Genomic DNA, 22,730 nt, shown 5'->3' with positions numbered 1-22,730 from the left:
AGAGAGGTTGTCTCAAGCCGGTGGCGTTGGTGGAGCCAGCAGGCTGGCAGCGCCTCGTCAACTATCGCTAGACCTAGCACACCAAGAGCTGTGTTTGCATTGAGCAGGGGAATAGTGACACACAAACACACACACACGCAAACACACACACAAGGAGATGTGCAAAGAGAGAAGAGCCAGGGCCACGCTTACCGGCTGCCTTCAGGCGAACGCCAGACTGAAGGCATGCCAGCAATGAGCCGGGCCCCGGCCAACAGTCCTCGACCTGCGAGCTGTGCCACACTAGGGATACGCTTAGTGCTCCGGGATGGTTAGTCACCAAGCAGACGCACAAGTACACACACACCCACACACACACACATACACACACACACGGCCGGGTGGGAAGTCACTCACATCTAATATGGTAGAAACGGTTGGGACTCACAGATCGAGAGAAACAGATTGGGTTTGTGTGTGTGATTGTGTGTGTGTGTGTGTGTGTGTGTGTCTGATTGTGGGTGTGATTATGTGTGTGAGTGTGATTATGTGTGTGTGTGTGATTGTGTGTATATTGGTGTGTGTGTGTGTATGTGTCAATGTTGGTGTGTGTGTCTGTGTGCGTATGTGTATGTTGGTGTCTGTGTGTGTGTGTGGTTTGTGTGTGTGTGTGTGTGTCTCCACCTGTTATGTGTGCATGTCCTACTCAGGCCAGGCTGTTTAAATCATGCTCAAGCAAGAAGGCAGAACTAAGTCCCGTCTGCTTTCATTTATAATTCAGAGGAGTGCCTCGTCCCGTTGGTCTCACCCCAGAAGAACGCTTTGCAGACTACTGTTTAAGGACTCCCGCTGGGTAACCAAAAAACAATAATAATCAATTCAAAAGAGACAAGGTGTTGAGACCATGAATAGAACGTCAATAGAACCTGAGGAGGAATACGTTCTCTGTGCTGTAGATCTCAAACAAAGAAGGATTTTTATAAACATGATAGGCAAATCTTTATTTACATTGTGCTATCTCCTGCTTACTTCAACTTCACAGAACTCTCCAAATAATTGATGCCTCTATAACAAGCATGCTCCAAGTGAAGTGTTTTTCTTTTGGGGGCTTTGATATTCTCACATTGAAATGAGGTAGCTTGTGTTGATAAACACAAAAATGTCTGACGTATAAAAAAAGCCTTGAACATTCGTACATAACACTGCCTTGACTTTTATTTTCAGTGTTGAAGAGACCTACTAAATATACTATTGTTTGATGTTTTTTTTTTATATTGTATGTTGAATATGTTCAACGGAAATCAATTTGTGATGGAATATGTATGTAAGGGTTATGGACTATTCAAAGATGTTGTCTATTCTTAAGCTATTATTTACATTTTCTTAATTAAAGTTAAAATATAACCATGGCCTGCTGCGCAAGTACTCTCAGCAGTATCAAAGAAAAACTCAACACAAATAGCATTTCTTTCTGATGAAAACACAAAGCAACTTGACTTCTCTCAATCCCCTCAGTGTTACCCGAAGGAAACTGAAGGGCTCTTAGAACCCGAACAGACACAATGCACATAAAAACACACACAGTCCCATATTACCTTCTCTGCACCTGAGTGCACACCTACAGACTCTGTGATTCTTTGATCTAAACAGACCACTCACATCGCAACGCAATCACCGGCGGGGAAAGTAAACATCGACGACGGAATGACACGATCATAAGACCGAGAAATGCACAGAAAGTCTATAATGGCTTCGTGATGGGTTTCACTAAATGTACTGTGGATTGTGAATGGTAAAATCCATGCGTCATTTGAACACGACCGGGATAATCTGCCAGCATAAGAAATTGCAACTTCTCAACACGAATGCAGGTTCATCCAACACACGCATGGAACACTCAAAGAGGGTGATCGCCAAGGCAACCATCGCCGGCAGGACCTTCCACAAGATGATCTTGATCATGATCGGTAGCTGTACATACAAATACCATGGGCCCTCAAATCTCTACGCATGACCTATTGAGGCAAAGATCAGTTGGTATGTGGGATGTGTCCAAGGGCAAGGCCAGTACAATCGGATGGAATTTCTACCAGAAAGGAGGCGTCCTACACATGATTCATGTGCAGGACAAATACCCCCTCGGTGCAACAAATAATGGAATGAATACAATGCAAGTGGTTGGCCTCTACAAACATACTTCACCTCTTGGCTAGTTGTGTGTCGCCCCTCCTTTGGACAGCTTTGGTAGTCAGTTTAGACTTTAAGAGGTATTATCTTACCATTCTACGATGCAGTAGAATGCAATACCGATACTAGAGCATATAATACGCAAACACACATATTCTATATATATATTTATATATATATATATATATTTTGAAGCAAAAATAACTTGCTAAACATAACTAGTCTAAACCTGAGTTGTTTCCTTTTTATTGATTAACAGGAAAGGAATCAATCATAAATAAATGTGGCATACAAAGAAAGGTGAATACACACAGACAAAACAAAACTTTTTGAAGGAGCGCCAGCATCCAAGTGAGTGAGCCCGCGCATGTTTGCCCGCAAGTGTGTATTTCTGCGCACATGTGTGTGTCTGCGTGCGCGCACGTGAGTGTCTGTGTATCATCGGAGAAAGGTTGCCTCATCTGCCGCCAAAGGGCTACGTGGCAGCGTGCCTGCGACTCATTGTCCAACCTGTCATCTGTGGTTCTGACTCATCGCTTAACCTTTGGGAGCATGTTACTTAGCACCCCACTACCAACCACCACAACCACCGCCACCCCCCCTACCCGACAGGGGAGAAAGGGCCCAGGGAGGGAGCTTTTAAAGAAACCCTGAGGCAGCGTGGGTTTAGTACCACCGTCTAGACGCCTGCTGCGTTCGACCGCTCACGTCAATGGAAGTGAAACGTTTGATTCAGGGTGAGGAGGGTGAAACAGGTGGGAGATATGCAGCCAGTCGACGGTGTAGTGAACAGGGGAGGTTGATCTAGACCAGCTCTCAAAGAGCGGCCAAGTGGTGTGCGCTGATGGGACGTGCATTATCATACAAGTAGGGAGATGAGTAAGGTAGGGGGGATGGGCCATGGTTTGTGGTCGGGGCCTTGTGAACACCTGTCAATAGAAATGCCTCGGAGGCAGGGGAAAGCAGTGAAGACATCTCCAAATTAAATGTCTTCAAGGATGAAGACTATGAATGATTTGAAGCAGTGCTATCGAGGGGGTTACAGAGCTCTTTTATGCAGGCAATGCAATGCTGCATGTAAAGGAAGGCACTCTGAGGGAACACAATGACCCAGGAGTTGGGTCCATCTGGCTGCTCTACTTTATGCCCCGATGGAATCACGGAATAGAGCATTAGCCATAATAGAATAGAGCATCAGAAGGGTGACGGAGCCGTGCCAGCATGCATCTGACACACTAGTCACGTTTCCATCTGAAAGGTGAAGCGAATCTTTAAAAAGTTCGCAAAAACAAAATTCAAATTAGGTGCGTCCCCATCAATGGGTTGGAGCGGAAAACTACACACATTCCAGGGTCGTATCCTTTTGATAACATCCTCACTTAGGTCCTGATATATAGTGGAATTGCGTTGTTTTCCATCTAAAATAGCTGTAATGTTTTTTTCTTCGATGAGAGCAAGGAAAAGTTTTACCTCTTCAGCGGTCCACACATATCTATTATTCACATTGGCCATCTGTTCCATGGACGTATTTAAAGGATACATTGTACATATTTATAATTTGAAATTCGTCGCAGCCTTTATACCACAGATACTCCAGGGCCTATAGCATATAACCGCGTTTTCTGATTACAGTTTAATGCTCTCGTTTTGAAGGCTGAACAGACTGGAATTACTTAGTAGGTGTCCATATATCAGGGATTAATGGATACTGTATAATTAAAGGATATGCAAACATAGACATCCTATATCATATATATATATATGATATAGGATGTCTATGTATACAAACGCTTAAAAAAATATATATATTGACGCTACAAGTTGATGTTGGCAGGGTTGCTATGGCCGGTCGTTATGCGGATATCGGAAGGACGTCGTCAGTACTGTGTGTTCAATGTTCGCTACTTCACAGCTGTTTCGAAAAGTGTGTTTCCATCTCCCATTTTGCACATTTACTCTCTTTTGCATTTCTCAAAAACCACCTCAAGCGAGCGGATAAAAGTTTTTGCGAATTAGAGGATGTTTATGCGAATATTGGTGTTTCCATCACCGTTTACTGATTCGATACTTCAAAATTTGCATAAAATCAGGGGGATGGAAACGCAGCAACTGATGGAAAATAAATTATAATGGGGAATTCGGCCTGCATTCTAACCAGCCAACGGTTAACAAGGGAAAACCCATAGTGAATGATGAGGAATAGTACAGTAGATTTATATTTATCAACAATCAAACATCATCATCATTCATTTTACTTGTATCATATATTTCTGGATACCTACAGCGCTTTATGTAGCGAGTTTGTATGTCTAAGTGGGGGCCTAGAGGTGAGATGAAATATGCAAGCCGACCAGGGGGTGATTATGGGGTGATGCTGGTTCCAATGCCAGGTTCATTTGATTTAAAAAAAAAAAAAAAACTAAAGGAAACCCAATTTAGTGCAAACTAAATTAACCAAATAACTTGACATTCACATTCCAGAACCCGTGCTTCATTGAAAAGCATTTTTAACAACGTGCCCTGAATCATCCGATGTTTCTGGTCGAACCCAAACTACTTTGATCTATCAGAGTATAACGTATTCGGGGCGTTGATGGAGCCGCGCCCAGTGCATTTAAAGATTAAATGAGGTGGAGCTGCCAACGGGCTGACGGAGGTATGAATTTCAGGAAAGAAGTTTGCTGCCAAGGGGTGTGTCTCGGCTTGCCCACGCCTAACACTTGGGTCCCCAAAGTAACTGCTGGCAGACTTTCGCCGCTCCTTGGGGTCCGAGTTACTGTGTCAGGTATTTTTGAATGGGCGCCTGGCCAAACACTCTCTTTGAGGGACGGCCAAGCACTGCCGACCAAAGTGTGTCTGGAGGTCCTGATCTCAATCTTCATAAACACAACCTAAGTAGCTCCTTGTGTCTGGGAAGAGCGACCAGCGGAGACACAGGGGCCTCCAAGCACCCTTCGAACCGTATCACCTTCTGTGAATCACACGACTATACAGCCTTTCATAAGTGGGACACTGTCGCGTTTCGTGGAAGGGGAAATGGTTGACTTCGATCCAGGAGGACACAAATGTTTGTTCATACTGCCTGGCTGCAGAGCAACAGTGCGGCGTGCAGAAGGAAAGAGAAGACTTGGAAAGGGCGACCTGTACGGGGCAAGGACACGTGGTAGTAGGACTACGAAGGGCACGTCACCATGCAGAGAATGTCCTTTATGGAGGAGATAGGATTTGGTATGTTTGTGCATTTTTTTTGTGTGAGTATGTGTGCGGGTGTGATTGCGTGTTGGTGTATGTGTGTGCGAGTGCATGCGTCCATGCGTGAGTGTGGCATGGTGATAAAGGCTATGAATGTATGTTTGTAGAGGTCAGCACTGATGAGTGCTCTACACACAGATATGAGGATTTTTTAGATGTAATAATAATGTCAATAGTGATGCACATATACACACACAGAAAAAAACAAACACAATATCATCACTGACAAACACAAAACACTGAACCAAGGTTCACTGTTTGTTTACCACCTTGTGTGCTTTTGTTTTTCCAGAATTTAAACAAATAAAGACTATTATTTTTAATATTGCATGCGTGTCCATAGACACAAAGGTCCTATTTAACCTCCAACCAATGGCAGCAGAGGGGCTAACATACATAGGTACATAAAGGTTTCCTCTCCAACCCCATAATGGGTTGCCAAGGGACTACACCAACCCCATATGTAGCAATGGCCTTCACAAGAACCAGATACAAAGATCTCCAGATCGATCGCTGTAGGCCCTGCCACACCAATTACCCCTATCGTTCACACCACTGCCTAACAGGGGTTCGGGGCGGACGCACCATCTCTTGAGGGGACACACTGTGGAAATGACTCCTTCCAATCCAGACCCTCTAGAAAGAACACAAACATAGAAAGACCTACACTGGCCTTGGCTTACTGGAAAATAAGGAAGTTTGGGGTTGCCTTGGGATTGTGTTGTGTTGTGTTATTGATGGGATGTGATCGCTGGCTCAAAATAAATAATTGGCTTCCTATTTATTTGACGGAGAAGCCCAGCTGAAGGTACTTTGGGGTGGGACTTAGCTACTCTTCAGCACGTTACTTTTGTCAACCTATCGTCGCTGAACACGTTGGGTCTTCAGGATCAATTCCAAGCCACAGAAAGTTCATCTTGTAAAGAAGAAAAATTCATCTTGCCAGCAAACCATTAGCATAATATGACAGTGACACTGAGCAGTGTCACACTTTGTCAATTCTCTCAATGCAATTCAGATGAGATGACTGGATCCTTCTACCCAGGTGTCTTCATGCATTTTGTTGGATGTCTTTTTACTTGATAATAGGTCTTGAATGGGCTCAACCTGTAATTCTGAGGGCAGTTTTCATCGCATCAAAAGTGAATTAAGGGATATCTTCTGACAAGTAAGTGATATCTATCCATCTATCAATAGCCTGCAATGGTAGCCCCTAGAGGTTTGCAATCAATTAAATTAAATTGAATTGCCACCTCTCAAGCACCAGGTAGGATTGGTTGGAATGATCCCCGGGGCATTTAATCTGTTTCTTGACTAACGACCAGCTCCACCAGGACTAGATATGAATGCAGATTGTGCCTCAGAATCCCACTTGTCACTCAGCGTAATGTGCTCATACACGAGGACAGAGGGGGATAGCTGGGGAGGAGCTATACCGATGCAGCATAGTCGGGTCTGTGGCTGAGGCCCGGGGGCTGCCTGTCTCGTCAGCAGTGCATGTCTATCCAATACAAAGCAATGTCACTTATCTGCAGCCCCTCACGCAGGCCTGTCAGCAACAGGGGCAGTCCCCCAACGTTTCTTTAGCCGTCTGATGTCTGGGTCTCGGGCGCCATATGGGCCAGACGAGATGAATTTCCTTCTGGGACCACTCGGCATAAGAATGCAGGCAAAGATCGGTGGCGCCCAAAAAACTGGTGTGCAGTTGACCAATGACGGACACCGTTTTGGAGCGCAATGAAGACGGGCAAATAAAAAACAGAGAAAATCGGCAGTAGCCCCCCAAATGGTGAAAGCAATGACACACAAATGACATTCTGGAACGAGCAGTTCAATGAAAAGGAAAAACGGATTCAGCGCCATTCCAAAACAAGGTCCACAGGCGGTCTACATAGATCAACTCATGCGCAGGGAAGATTTGATTAGGGTTCTGTGGCACCAGAGCATCATTGAGATGGATCAATAGAAGCAGCTGTGTGCTGCAGAAAGATGCTTCTTTCCTTCACTCTGAGCCAAGGCTGTTTTATGTGCAGACTTCGACAAACCCAGACGAGTCTCTTCCAACGATACAAAGTAAAATGCAGAAATAGGAAATACTCACAGTGGTTTACCTGAGAAAGAGGGGCAACTGAAGCATCGAGGTATAGGGGATTGATGATGATTATGATTATAGATGATTGTTTGTTTGTATTTTTTTGGGGAAAACGGGGGGGGAGGGGGGAGCAGACTTGACAGGTGTCAATGAGTATAAATTGTAAATAATAAAGGTAACTGAAACCATACAAGTTGTCAGTGAGTAACCTGTAACTCATCGGTGATCAGCGCTACTCTTGCGGCCTTGGAGAGATGAAAGGGTTTATTTTTAGGTTAAAATACCATCTTGAGGTATTGGCATAAAAATAGCAACAATGTGCAAGTTGTGAAAGCCTTAAGCAAACTGGACATTCAATGCTACGAACGAACTGCAAGCCGTCTTCAATGCCTGGGCCTTCAAATCCACTCCCACAACTAATTTGTCTGTTCTCAGAGTTTAAGGGATGTATTCTGGTGGGTCCAAACGGCTGTGTCAAATTATTCATCCATTTAGCAGAACCTTAAATAGGGTAGGTGAGCTTTTGCAACATTCTCATACCAGAAAACTAGAGTCTGGACTTGGTTGCATTTAGAAATGTCAGGTAATTTGTCTTTCAGGGATGAAAAGGCAGCCGTTGGGGTTACCTTCAAGGAAATCGATAAAAGAGGTGATTTGATAGGAGGAGGAAAGGGGGGAACAACGTTGAGGGGGAGGGTGGGTCTGGTTAAGAAAACAAGCGCTGAGTGAAAGAAGTAAAAATCCACAAAGAAGAATGGATTCTTGCTGCAAGGTAAACGTCGGTTGTGACTAAAATAAATGTATCCTTTAACAACTGAGCCTTTAAGCAAGCAACATGGTATGTAAGCACATAAGCCAGTGGTTCCAAACCTGTTTCCGGCCCATTTCTAGCTGTGAAAATGTTGGCTGCTTCCACACAAATTGTTTTTCCTCGATCATCATCTGCCAGTTATACCAAGGTCCCAGTTAAAAGAGCATTTTGTAGTAGTTTACTCATGGCCCTAACATTACACTAAAGGACGTCTATGATACCTTAAAAAAAAGAAGGTTGTTTCTGGGGTGGGACTGGGGTGGGACTTAGCTACTCATCAAAACTCATCAAATATCTACAGCTTATGTCAGCAATCTCTTGCAACCCCATGACCCAATCAGCAGACGCCAAGTTCGGTCCCGACAACAAAGTTGGGAACCACTGACCTGAACACTCCCTCACTTGCTTTGTAATAATGACACCAACACAGGCTAAGCACTTCTTCTTCAAAGTCATGTGTGTGTCATACTTGAGGCGTTGTGTTAAATTTGTGTATGTTATGTTTGTCGGGCCAGGTATATGCTTAAGGCACATTGTCGGCTTGTGGATGATAAAATAAGTCTAAGTAACAAATGAGGTGAAAAGAAACCCAGACATGTTATAAAAGTTATAGTTGTAGTTCTTTTAGAAAGCAATTCCACTGTCTTAACTGGTTTCCCCATTATTGTCGTTCTTCTCCGTTTCCAAAACACCCACATAGGAGAAGGCCAATCCTTTGTGCTGTATTATTCGTGGCAGGGCGGAGGAGTTATGATTTATGTCCAAGGCTTGCCTAAAATGACGCATTGCCGGCCCAGATTGTTGGGTTGCCGTGATAAATGTCCCGTAAACAGACACTTCTAGCCAGTTAAACGTGCTAACTCTCCATTTCCACTGGGTCCCTAGACAGGATCCGAGTGGGCGCACCGTGCGTGGTTTACCGATGCTCTCCCGTTTCCACATGAGAGCCAACGCATCGGTGGAATCATACCGGTGGTCCGAGCCAAAGTAAAACAAATGATCCTTTCATCTCAGTTCTCACAAGATGAAAAAGGGAAAAGCCAAAGCTTTTGTGAACAGTGCACGCACTGCGCTGTGTTTGATCCATCCCTCAGTTGCTTCCACTTAGCAGGTGACTCCGTCTTCCGTGCCACGATGGGTCACAACCCAACGCACCGTGTGTGAGGAAACACTGCCTATCACGCAAAAAGTGAAGGTTATTCACAAAGAGAAACAAACTTCTCAGAGAGAAACCTGAACCGGTGTGGATGGCACCTCGTGACGCCATGTGCCACGGTGTCAGGCCACCTCATCAGCGAGTGGTGATCTCACTCTTTAGCATCTCCGTCCTGAAGCCCCGCCCCTGTCCCGCCCCGCTGAGTCAGCAGAGGATCTGTAAATCACCCCACCGCCGGGCCCAGCAAGATGGATACAGTCTCCAGAAATAGGCGTGCACGGCCTCCCTGTCCGTCCTTCTAACTCGATCCGTCTCTATCGGCCGCCCGGGCCCATAGATCTCTGGGATCTCAAGCAGGGGCTGATGGACAGCTCCTGGGTGTCAGAGGTGGAAAAACAAGCTGATAAATCAGCCAGTGTTTAACCAATGTCCTTCTTCCCGCTCATCACTCAGTGTGGGCCGCCCCTGACAGCTGTCGACCACCTCTCCTGATTTAGGCCTGGCCCGGGGCCATTAATGCTTTCATGTTGCATCCCAAGACCAGAGATCGGTCTGCCCTCACAGACAATGGCTTCCCCTGATGACCTGGGGTCCTAGTCTGTTATGTATGTATTTAGCCTCGCTGACAAACCACAAACGGATCAACTCTCAGGGGTAAATAGAGGATTTATGACATTAAATGAAATCTGCTGATCCATATTAGGGTCTCTGAATTGGATTTTAAACAATTCCAAAGTCACCTAATAGTAAACGAAAATTGCCTGCCTTTACCACAGCTGAGTTAGCCCTGGTACATTTCATCCAATGGCCGAGGCTCATACTAATCATTAACCAGCCCGATTGCCACGTTGACTTAGTGATGTAGGAGGTACTAGTCACATCCTTGTAGTACAAATACGCATTTTCACTGTAGAATGCAAGCATGATCACCTGGCTCTGACCTCAGCCAATCATGACAGCCAATCATGACCATAATTAGTGTGTAAATGCAATTTCAATGCAAATGAGAAAAATCTATTGTGTTGTCGATGTGGGCTAGGCGATCATTCAGACTGCACCGGGTGAGCCAATGCACACAGAGAAAAACACACGAGAAAGAGCCACCAGAGACGATGCAACCTCCAAACCCTTTAGAGCACGCTCACAGCGCTATCTCCCCTCCCCGGGCCTCGTTCATCAACCTCCCTGCTGATGACTGCAGAGAGAACACCAAGCAGGGCTGGTGGGGTGGCGTGGTGTGATGGAGTCGGGGGTTAATGTAGGCTCACAGCTGCACTGTATGTCCTCCGCCTCCCAGCTACAGGTGCGGCAGCACTCAGGAGTAACGCTCTTCCATTTCAATGACCTGCGGTTTTCCATTCACACGCGTAGAGTCCTCCAAGGCACGGGCAGCTCTGTACCTCTCCCCCCCCCCCCCCCACCCACCCACCCTTCCTTCTCTAGCTTTGTCTGATCATCACTCTCTCTCAGGTCAGTGATTTCAGTCATCATCACCGCCACACGGAGGGGGCTGTGGTGTCCTGAGCACCTGACAAAGGGCTTTAAGGCACCATACTCCACCGGCGCATTATTCCCTGCATGCTGGGGAGCCACCGCCTGTGGCCTCAGCAAGCGGCCATCTGCCTTCGCTGGGCAAACACGTGGGAGGGTTTGAGAGGGAGACACTCAAATAGAAAAAAACAACAGTCTTATCAAATTATCGCTGGCCTTTTTACAGCTGCCTGGGAGGCAGCCCCCAGCCCCCCTTGTCCCTTTCTTCTTTCCATCTTTCTCCCAGGCTAAACGTTTGTCTTTCCATTCATGGGTGAATTTGTATGCTGTTGGGATGGGTTCTCGGCAGCCGGCTGATGTCTGGGATGGTAATGGGGTGGAGGGGTGGAGGACCAAGGGGACAAAGTCCACGCCCGGCCTCTCTTTACCTTCCAGCTCCCTGCCTGGCCCCCATGGGGGATACAACAGCCCTCTCTTTTTTTTTAACATCACAATTTTTTTTACAAATGCATTTGCAGATCGGACTGCAAATATCGCCAGATAGTTGTTTAAAAGAAAATCAATAACACACAATTCCCTGTATTTGTTTGGGTTAACCCCTCCTACCTGTTGAACAATGCAAATGCTACTTCTTTATCCCTTGCATTGGAGGACATGGGGAATGGCTTTGTCTGTCCCTGGTGGGGACCCGTTTGTCAGTTGACTCCAGCAAGGCGTCCCACTCAGTCTTTAATCTAATTGTCATCCAGGCGCTGCAATCAATGACAATTATTTACAGGATGCCAGGTTGGGAGGGTTGCAAGAAACAAACAATGCCCCTTGTTCTGGCATTGCAGTCTGTCGGAAAGATAGTAAAGCAGCGATTCTCCAGCACCAAAAAGGCTCAAGTTTTCATTTGAGGAACCGGTTTTCAGAATTCAGGAAAGTAGCAATTTTTGTAGCGCAATAATTGTAAACAAGATCATGCTGAATAGCCAACAAGTAAGGTCGGTTTCTGTAGCATCAAAACAGACTTATCATTACAGACTTAAGCAAGATACACAATCATCCACTGAATAAATAAACCCAACATTAAAAGCCAATCCGCTATAAACTGTTTATCGTCTTTTCTGTGGTCATCAAGGAAGCCTGTTTCCCACAATTGGATTTAAACTCCATATTTCCACTCGTCAAGATAAAGAATGCATTATTGAGATCCAATCAGTGCTTGAACAGCATCTTCTCTGCGCTGACGCTATAACCGCACCGCTGGTGTTGCTCTGCGCCTGAGGAGTAGAACCATCTCACTGACACTGACAGCAATGCATGCATGTTTACCCTATTCAAAACAAACGCAAAGAAGAGGAAGTGTTCTCCAGCCTTTTTTATGTTCTGTTTTATTGAAACCACCGCACCATCAAATATTCATAGGTTGCTATGGCAGCATAGCACAAAAGACGCATCAAGTTTGGGGCTCTTTATCTGTTAACTCACAGTGACATCCTACAAAACCCCCCCAAAAAGGAGAGCTATTGCATCACCTGCTGCTGCCATAGTAATGACTCAAGGCAAACAGACCCAAATTTACTGCAGCACATCTTTCAAACGCACATTATTGTTTGGTTTTCCTAACGCACATAACAATCAGGTTAATACGTTCTGTGAGACGGCCGTGACCATTTCTTGAAACACGGCCCTCAAGTCTTTATGGGAGAGGACAGGTGTCACGGACAGGAAATGAGAGATGAGAGACAACACAAGCGTGCGTCAGCATCAAACACGCCCTCCGATGGGGCTCCTCTTCCAAGAGCGTCCTCACTTTTACGACTCACAATCATACTTGTTTGTTTAGAAGTTTATTGGGCAGGGGCAAATGCATTGTACATTGTTTCATATTAAATAAAAAAATAAATGCCAATTTGCAACCCCTGTCTCTGGTTAGGCCTTTACTAAAAGTTAGACTAAAAAGTTACACCTGAATATGCTCAATATTTATTACTGTATGGTCCATGACTAGTTTTGGCGTGATTGAGCCACACAGCCCACTGCAGTCCCTGGCCCACTGCCTGCCCACTGACCCATTGGTCGGTTGGGTTGTTAAATGCTGTGTGGCTTCGCCGCCAACGTCACGCCAACTCACCGTGAGGTTGGCTCCACAGGAGCGTCACAAAACGTTTGCTTTTACAATGAATACAATCAATGTAAGGAAATAATGATGTTGTGATGTTTATGAGTGATGGCAGTGAGGGGCCGCTGGTGTTCACCGTGGAGGAGACGAGCCCAGCGCTCTCTGTATCTCGGACAGAGCTGTAGGATCAGCCTCCATTCATTACCAGGGCAGTGTTCCCAAGTTTAATGAAAAAATTCACGGAACACTAAATAGACATGACGCCGATGGCTCCGGTCCAGCTGAATAGCGAGTCTATGTCTACTTTACACGCATATAAAACAGGCCTGATAGTCCTACTGCATTGTGCTCTCAGAACATGGTTATGTTGTTGTAACCTTTGGCACATTGTTGTTTACAAGAGAGAAATACCTAGACCGTTTTGGATTGAAGATTGCATCTAGACTAAAAAATAAATTCTGCTTACACAAAGGTTTCACCTTTTGCACCGCATCCATTGTTTGTGTAATCTCAGAGAACGAGCAAAGAAGAGGCAAAGAAGCTGGGTAACTATCGACAGTGGAATGACGGAAAGGCCAGTTAAGGTCGTTATCTGTTCAGCAAGGCGCAATCAGTGGGCCATCATCGTTTGCCGCAACAGTTAAAGCTAATGCTATGGTTTAGTGCTAATGGATAACTGCACCACTAGAAGTCACCCTCGCAGTTTTCCACATCAGATACTAAAAGTAAGAGGCTTAATTCAGTGTTGCCACTCTACTGAATAAGTGGTCAAGCTCGAGCCTGAAGTAACTGCATAATGGCACGCAAACGGGCAATCTCCAGGAGGGGCCCCAGTTCCAGCATGAACGTGAGGACATTTCCAAACGTAAACGTGTGGCATCGAGAGAATTCCCTCTGCTTTCACCGCTGGCAATCTCTTAATTTAAAAGATATGGAAACCCGAATTTAAAGTAGCCAAGATTCCATTCCAAGAACTTGCGACGCAACAATGCGATGCAGGACGAATGCGAGGGGATTTAGGACCATCCAGGCGTAATCTACACGCCTGAGAACTGCAGAGTGGCAAAGGCATTCAAAGCATCCGGTTGGGCTAATGATTTTAGCCGCAGGGGAAATTCCAGCGCAACCACCTGTTATTGAGCTATGCGATAGTCCTGGCCGCCTTAATAGAGGCTTACTGAGAGGATTATGAGAAATAACGGCTTCAAGAGTCAGATAGGCATGTAGAGCAACAACACTTCACAATCTCTTTGATTGGGGAGATGGATATGTCGGCAAGACATCCATCACGGGGGAGACGTGGGGAGACAGGGGGAGACGAGGCACAGACAGGCGCTCCTCTACCACGCTGTGTGTCTGTCTGGCAGACGTCTGATGATGGATTTCAATGCAAACCAAGCCAAGCAAGATTCAACCATGAAAGTGAAAGTTGTTCCGTCTGTGGAAAACGGCTCCTGAAGGCGGTTCTGTATCCCTTAGATCCGTCCATCGCTCTCCATCACCGTCATCGCCTCTCCAGAAGGGTGCTTTGGTCGGGGTTCCTTTCTGCACGGCGGGGGGTCAGTGTGAGATGCCCAGACGGGGGGAGTTCAGCTCGCTCGCTCGAGTGTTTACTTCTTGATCCTCCTCCCTCCGTCGCTTGGCTGGGTGCTAAAGCCTGGCACCCCCGTCCCACCCCGTGGAGCGGACCGCCTGCCCCTCACAGAAGAATGTAATAGGCCTATCGACTCATCGAAAAATGCATCCGTGTATGCGTGTGTGCGTGCGTGCGTGTGTGTGTATGTTTATGTAAGAGAAAGAGGGGCGGGGGGGGGGGGGGGGGGGGATGGAGGATGGGCGCAGATGGTGCATCCGTGGAGGGGCTCCCCACTCCAAATGATTAACAGTGTTCCCAGGGCACTGGCACGCGGCCCCAACGCAGCCCACAGTGCCACTACAAGAGCATCGGCAAACATGGCTTGAGACCCCATTTGTGGGAGGTTTATGCACACGCACAACCGAGGTGTTGTCGTAAACACCTTAAAAAATACACAACCGCGACTACCACCAGTCGGAGAGGGAGGACGTTTGGTTGAGGCGATCGCAAAGTGGGAGTTAGCCACTTCAGGAGCCGGATCCATCCGATCCACTTGTCACACGCACGCACACACACACACACACACACACACACACACACACGCACACACACACACGTATGGTATTGAAGGGCCTCGTGGGCCGGGACTCACCCCACTGCAGAGGAGCCAGCTGCAGGTGCTCCAAGACCAGCTGGTTCAGCACTCCTTCCACGCTGGCCTCCCCTTGGCGCCGCAGAGACGGGTGAGCTCCTGGTCAAGGACCACAGCAGCACGGACAGACATGGGCTCGAGTTCACTGGTAAGTCACTCGAGATGAACAAAGCAACGATGGAGAAGGAGAGAGAAGGGAATAAGAGTGCAGCACCCTCCCGACAAACTGCCTGGGTGCCTCCGCAACCAGGGACCCTGACTGGGGAGCCACAGGTCACATGAATAAAGAAGGGGCCCTTTATGAGAGAGAGAAAGAGAGAGCCAGGGATTGTGTCTGTAGGAATGGGGGAGCAGCTGCCATGGTTACCGCCGCCCCACCACAGGGTTAAAAGTCCCCACGTTCCATTGGCCTTCTTAAAAGCCTCTACCTTATCCACCTCGCCAGACATCCCTCACCCAATATAACTAGCGTGCTGGAGAATTCTCACAGTAATAACCTCACACAATGCCTGTGTCGCATTGCATCAACACAGGGTGCTGACGCACAATTGTGTTTTTTGCAAGCTAAAATAAAATGGTGATATTTAATAAAAGAGCAACGACTCTTCTGGCGGCTGACGTTGCCAAATCCAATATCCATCGTTTCAAATCAGACCCTATTGAATACGTTTCAAACAGTTTGGTCAACTGAGCTACCGCCGGCAAAAGATAAATACGGTCTGCAGAACATCCCTGTGCATGTAATATAATTACAACCCTAGCCAATACAATGGTCTTTACTATTCAAAGCCTCATCAGTGAAACATTTTTCTGAACCATTACTTTGGCCAATTATCATTAAGGTTATGCAATAGGCCTTGCGAACCTTGCGGGAAGAAACGCAAACCATCCCCCTAATGCACACACAGAGACATACACACAGATTCCGACCCACACACACACACACACACACACACACACAGTAATGTGTTTGACGGCAGGAAATTCTCTTCTCGGGCCAAGACTTAATGGGGCCATTATTGGCGTGTCGGAGCACCATTACTATGTACATGTGAATGAATGTATAGCGGCATCATGATGTGATAGACGATCCAAGGGTTTGGTTGGGGATCATACCCGACGTGTTTGTTTGTAATTGACAAAAATAGCAAATATGCTGGGAAGAGAACCGTCTAATTTAAGTCAATTGACTAGCACCAATTGGGGTCAGTGAAGAATAATATTAATAAAAAGTCTACATTATAACTTTTTAACCTACAAAATCTAAGTAAAGCTCATTCCCTTATAGTAAGGAGGCTTTGGTAGGACCTGAATATGTATTTATTGATTATAACAAAACTGCTCTCCCCCGCATAGAAACCCACATTGACACGTGACATGCATACGTTTACGGCACAGTGAAGAAAATGCATGTTTGTGCTTACACAAAGGTGCGTGTGTGTGTGTGTGTGTGTGTGTGTGTGTGTGTGTGTGTGTGTGTGTGTGTGTGTGTGTGTGACAAGAGAGGTCTTGTCGGAATTGTGGCCTTGCTATTGCAAGACATGGCCACGATTAAAAGTGGTGAATTATAAACATTTAAATCCTACGCAGTAATAAAACAAATATTGCTGCTACACAGCCATTAGTCTGATGGTGTGTCACGATAACGGAATCAGTGATCATTTACACAGCTGACATTTGCCATAATGAGCAGTGTCTCGAACTCCATATTGGTGTCCATTAACCTTTGAAGTGGATTATGCATGCAGAGAGGGAGGAGAGGGAGAGCAGGAGGGAGCAACGAGAGAGAGACGGCAGAATTACAATGAGATAGAGTGAGACAGAAGAGACGGAGAGAGAGCGAGAGAGAGAGAGGCAGAGAAAGAGAGAGCGAGAGCGAGGTTGAGGGTGACAGCAGAAGTAATTTGCAGAAAATATGGATCTTTGCCGCCACGTCTGCTTTGACAGATCCCAGGGCACGAGAGAGTTGTAAAGGAAGGAGTGATTTCTAACTCCCACTGCTTAAACCAGCGCTTTGCAAAAGGCACATGTCCGGGTCTCTGGTGACGTGGGGTGTTCTGTGCCTCACCGTAAACCACCTTAACATGTATGCTGCATGGGAATATAAGTATGAGGAGTAGAGACTAATCTCAGCGATCTAAAGCTATGGGTGGTAACAGCGTGGAGACGGGGAGCATGTGACTTGAGTGGCATATGGAGCCACTTGATCACCAGGAAAAGGTCAGTGTCATTCAAACCACCGGTGGGTGGGTCAGACAAATGAGATTGAAAAGCAACGTATTAGTAATAACCCCCAAGGGTCATCATTTTATATTAGTATTTCTCTTCTGAACTTTAGTGCTATTTTTTTGTTATTTGTGGGAACCAAAAAGTGTTTGTTTTTATGTTTTTAAATATGATGAGAATGAAATACTTATGAAATGTTTTTTTTTTCCGTTGAATGATTTTGACAAATCGTTTCAAACAAGCTCATGGCATTCCAATCTGTGTGATTTGCGATCGTATGGAAGGGCTACCCTGGCTGGTCCACGACCATGCCAAAGTAAGTAGCAACGTGTGACTAGGCGTTCAGGGGCCCATCCAGTGTCACACCACAACCACCCCCTACCTTCTTCTCCATCTCATCACCGCATTTACACACCGCAGAGAGAACTTGGTTCACTTCTCCCCCAGAGGGATGGCGATCCATCACATGCTCCTATTGGCTGAGTCTCTGTGACTGCAGGGTCTCTCGCCCTCTCTCTCTCTCCCTCTCTGTATTTATAGCTGTCGTTTCGTCACCACAGGATGAATAATAGTGGAGGCTGGTAGTTATTTGGGTTTTGCTCTGCTTACAGCCAAGTTAGTGGCGTGTTATTTCTAGGAGTGACGTGCTCTTACGGTGCCTTTGGTGTTCCTCATTTATATCCCGTCCCCACCGGGCCCTGTTCATCTATATTATTTATTTAAACGAAAATACATTGTACATTTTTTACTAATTTCCTAATGAATTCAATTATATTGAGAAAAAGTGGATGCTGATGTACGGAAGGGTCCGGATTTCAGTTGGACCTCCATGCTTTGTAATCGGACAAAGAACTCAAGAACGGTGATAAAATAAAGGATAAACGGATGCTATTGGCAGCCTTCGGTTGAACTCTGCGGCACAATAGCACGGACAGAGTCAGCCGCTCTCTGCTCGTATGAGGAGCTGGGATGAAAAGGAATGGAGTGCTCATGTCATTTGCTAAGAATGGGGATTATAATGGTTTCTTCAATGGCTTCATCAACAACCCCTAATCACTGGCCAGGTAAACAAACATGGTGTACTGGCAATGGTCACCATCAACTGGGAGTCCTATTTTTTATCTATTTCTTTGTTGTTTTTTTCATCAAGAAACTCAGACAAGAAACTACATTTCATATACAAGGCTAGTTGAATATGATCTGAAGGTGTCAACCACTTCATTAAGACATAATATCGGGAATATCTGATCACCTATGTGCAAGAAGGTTAGTAGGTCCATCTCACAAAATGTGGGCCCACGACTTCTTCCCAATGTTCAGCGGGCACCAACCGCTTCTCTTCCCCCCAAAAGGAGAAATGCTTTCTCACCTAAAAAACATTTAATCTGAATGAGGATGAATCTCATTTGTGTTTACAGATTCCATTTCCGACATGGACCAAAGTTGCGCATGAAGCCAATTATGAAGTTTGTAATCATGAACTTCATATATTATAAAACACATTCAATTATTTTGTTGAAGGCAAAAAAAAAAGTTAACTCTTCCTCTCATTAATTTCAGAATGCGGTTACCAGCATAACCGTTACCATGGTAATCAAGGGGAAATCATACGGCACGACAGAGTCATGAAGGACGTAAATTATTGACCTCCAATAATATCACCAATAATATGGGGGTAGGTTTCCTTTACACTGATGACACATGACTGTATGCATTTACTTGTCGACCCTCATTAACATGATAATGTCAGACCTTTGACGCGCGCATCACTCACCACAACCTCCGTGGGGAAAACATGGGCGGAGAAACGGGGGTGAGAGAGAGGAGCAGGATCCAGAGGCAGATGACATCAAATGATGGTGGGAGGTCAAAAGAAGCATGGAAAAAAAATAAGGGATATGACTGAGAGCCCGAGTTACGGTTAATATGCACTCATAGCTCTCCCTACGGATACCTACCTTAATAATCACACACACACCACAGAATCAGAGTATAGTGCTTCACCACACACACACACACACACACACACACACACACACACACACACACACACACACACACCACAGAGTCAGGGTATAGTGCTTCGCCACACACACAGCAGAGTCAGGGTACAGTGTTCGCCCCACTTACACACACACAGACACACACACACACACAGGATATGTGGAGTGCTACTCCATACGCTCCACCATCTGTCCCCTGAGTGAGGCCCCAGCAGGATGCAGTCTGCTGAGAGGCCTCAAGATGTAGCCCGTACAGATACCCCCATCTATGAGTGCATTCTCGCTTTCTTCTCCATCACCTCCAGACGTGACGCACCGCGTGGACTTTTTTATAAACGCAGACCAGGTTAGAAGTAATGGGCTATTCAAGAGGCTGCTGCCTGAACTGTAGGGGCTTTGAAATGACACACAGCTCACTTCCCATCCAATCTGATCAATCATTGTTCGTCTACTATTTTCTAACACCTTAATTCTTATCCGCCTATTTTGGCACTTATTGAACACCCACAAACTGGATGCCGGAATCCCTATTCTGAATTCCTTATCCGATTCAGTGAGTTTTACCATGAAGAGCTTTAGAGCAGCCGTAGGGTTAGGGGGTGGTACAAGTGTGGGGTCCTGGGATAGGATCTGGGTTAGACTTTGAGACAAGATGGGATTGAGGGTTATACAAACACAATGGACTCCAAAAAAAGGTGCTGTCGGTAAAATTCAAGAGCTATAATTTGAGTTTAATTTGTTGCTTTTTCCTGAAATACCATAGCCACCTGTCAGCTTTGAGGAAGTGAAATGCGCGAGTGAAATCTGTTTCTAGTCGCACCTGCCTCTGTATGAGCCGATTTCGACTTGAGCTCCGCTTCCGGCTCATACCGGACCAATCAGGACTTCTCTTCCCTGATTGGTTCGCTGAATCCATCTGCCTGGGATCAAAGGTGCCGTCAACGACAAAGAAATGCAAGGAGGGCAAGAGCAGAGAGGGAGGGGGGCTTTTTCCCTTCTAAATCTCTGCAGGTGATTCTGCCCTCTCCCTTACAGATCTCATATATGCAGCACCCTGGGTTGCGGCGGAGCCGTCTAGCGAGACCCGGGCGTGGCCGGTGAAAGGATATGATGGTCCAGCAGAGGCCCAGCTTGCTGTTGATCTGGCAGCCCTGGGCACGCAGCCTCTCCTCCTCCAGCTGCTTGGCGCTGGCGTAGCGCTGGGGGTCCGGCGCCCGCTGGGGCAGGCTCTCAAAGTCGATGCGGTCCACCTGGATGGCCATCCTGGGGAGGGGGGAGAGGGAGGTGGGTCAGAGCCCACCCAATGACACTGATTTGATTTTCATTTAAAGTGGAGGTTAGCGCTTGAAACACACTGATACTTATTTCTAAGGATATGTCTTATTTAAATATATGGTCTCTTTTTGAAGTGGACCACTATGCTAAAACAGCCCCATTAAAAGTCCTAGGCCATCAGATCAAGCCTTCCCAATTGCAGATAAAAATGACATACAGTATATAATATATAATAAACAGAGTTAAACAGCGTGTGTGTATGAAATACAACTGTAAAACCTGTGCTCAAACTTTTGTTGATGATGTACACTCGTACACTGGATTCTTATTAACTTGCGCACCAATTATTTTTGCTATAATATAAGGGTTATTCTATCAAATTCAAGATTGATCAAATTTTATTTCAACAATTTTCACATCGTCGAACACGATGTACGGAAACTTTTTGTTGTTGTTTAGTTCCCCATTTGGACGGCTGCAGTTAATAATCACAATTAATTTTGAATTGAATTCATATGTGTCCCTCATCAGAGCATCAAATCACATTTAGTCATTAATAAAATACTTTTTTGGCCAATTATGTATACTGAAAGAGAGTAATAATAAATGATTTGCATGCGCACTGATTAGACAAGGGACAAATCTCTCCTTGTTCAAACCTGTAAGGAAGCCATTGGAATATTCTGCTCACACCCATTCAGTACCCAAAATGTGAAATTAGATTCTTTGTTTATGAAAAATGAAATACTGCTCCCCCTTTTTATTTATTTTTTCCGCCATGTCACTAACATCAGGCTCGCACAGATTTGTGGGTCTTGGCAAGAGTCCAGCCAGACACAACTGCATAATGCATCCAAATAGACTACGCGTCTAGACTGCTTTGGTGTTAGACGGTGCTTTTATTTATTTGATCTATTCACAGGAGCAGCACATGGATTCGAGGTGACAACGTATCCCCAGATAACTTCAAGGTTTGCCCTCACAGATCCGAGCCAAGGTGAGGGCTGTGGTTAAACGGTGTCTGAAGACTTCCTGCATCAGCCTGTGTCTCTGCATTCGGTCATGAAACATACACACCGCCTCATGCAAAGGCTCTTTAATGTGCTGAATGGACTCTTGGAATCAATGCGCATCTCTTTGCCAGCTTCATCACTTGCTTTCCTGTGCGTTGTAAACTGTGATCAATGTGGTCGGCGTAAATCTGCCAACATTTATTCAGAAATTAAAACAAAACGTACGTGTGTGACTGTGTGTGTTTGGGTGGGGGCATGATGACATTTAAATTGCAAAGATATTTATGTCCGCCCATGGGCTATGCTTCATTGGACTACAGCAATGGACTATAACTCACCAAACCATCAACGCCAACAGCGCCCCCCAAACCCCCCCCCCGTCCCTCGCTGAAGGGAAATGAGACATTGTGACTTTGCCCACGTTGGTGACTAAAAAGGCAAATTACTGCAAATGACTTCTGTCTCGCAAACACACAAAGAGAGAGAGAGAGAGAGAGAGAGAGAGAGAGAGAGAGAGAGAGAGAGAGACAGACAGACACCGGACGCTGGGTCACACCCTGCTGGTCCCAGGACGCTAATATACCCACGTTGAAATTGCATAGTGATCAATGTTTACAGAAGCAAACGATTTTTGCAATGAATGTTTTCAAGTGTGCTGTCCTTCCTCCCCCCCTGCACTGCGCTCCATTCTATTCCAGTTGCCGGGGAGTGGGAAAACATCCATGAATTGATCGCCCACGTGTGTGTAGTGGGATCATCTCTTGATTCCAGCTCAGAGACCCAGCACTAAGGACTGGTCTTGCGACGCCGAGGGACTAGGATGGAGTTCACACCGTCAGATTGTCTGCACCGGCTGGGCCCTTGCTAGACCCTGTCTTATGTGTTCTCTCAATACCCATCATCCTCTTCA

General features: G+C 45.9%; 1 protein-coding gene across 3 annotated transcripts in view; it reads right to left on the bottom strand.

Moving 5' to 3' along the window:
• The window catches only part of trappc9 (trafficking protein particle complex subunit 9), a 145,539-nt gene that overhangs the window by 26,447 nt on the left and 96,362 nt on the right, over positions 1–22,730 (bottom strand). For all 3 annotated transcript variants that reach the window (XM_079749804.1, XM_079749806.1, XM_079749805.1), the window contains 2 exons: positions 20,643–20,795; positions 15,304–15,395 (listed from right to left, as the gene is read on the bottom strand). In XM_079749804.1, coding sequence (XP_079605930.1) covers positions 15,304–15,395; positions 20,643–20,795 — 245 coding nt within the window. The remainder of the gene's footprint in view (positions 1–15,303; positions 15,396–20,642; positions 20,796–22,730) is intronic.

This window comes from Pollachius pollachius (assembly GCF_949987615.1).
Source record: "Pollachius pollachius genome assembly, chromosome: 13".
Taxonomy (NCBI): Eukaryota; Metazoa; Chordata; class Actinopteri; order Gadiformes; family Gadidae; genus Pollachius; species Pollachius pollachius.
Note: the sequence above shows the minus strand (reverse complement) of the source record. Positions and strands in the feature narration are given on the sequence as shown.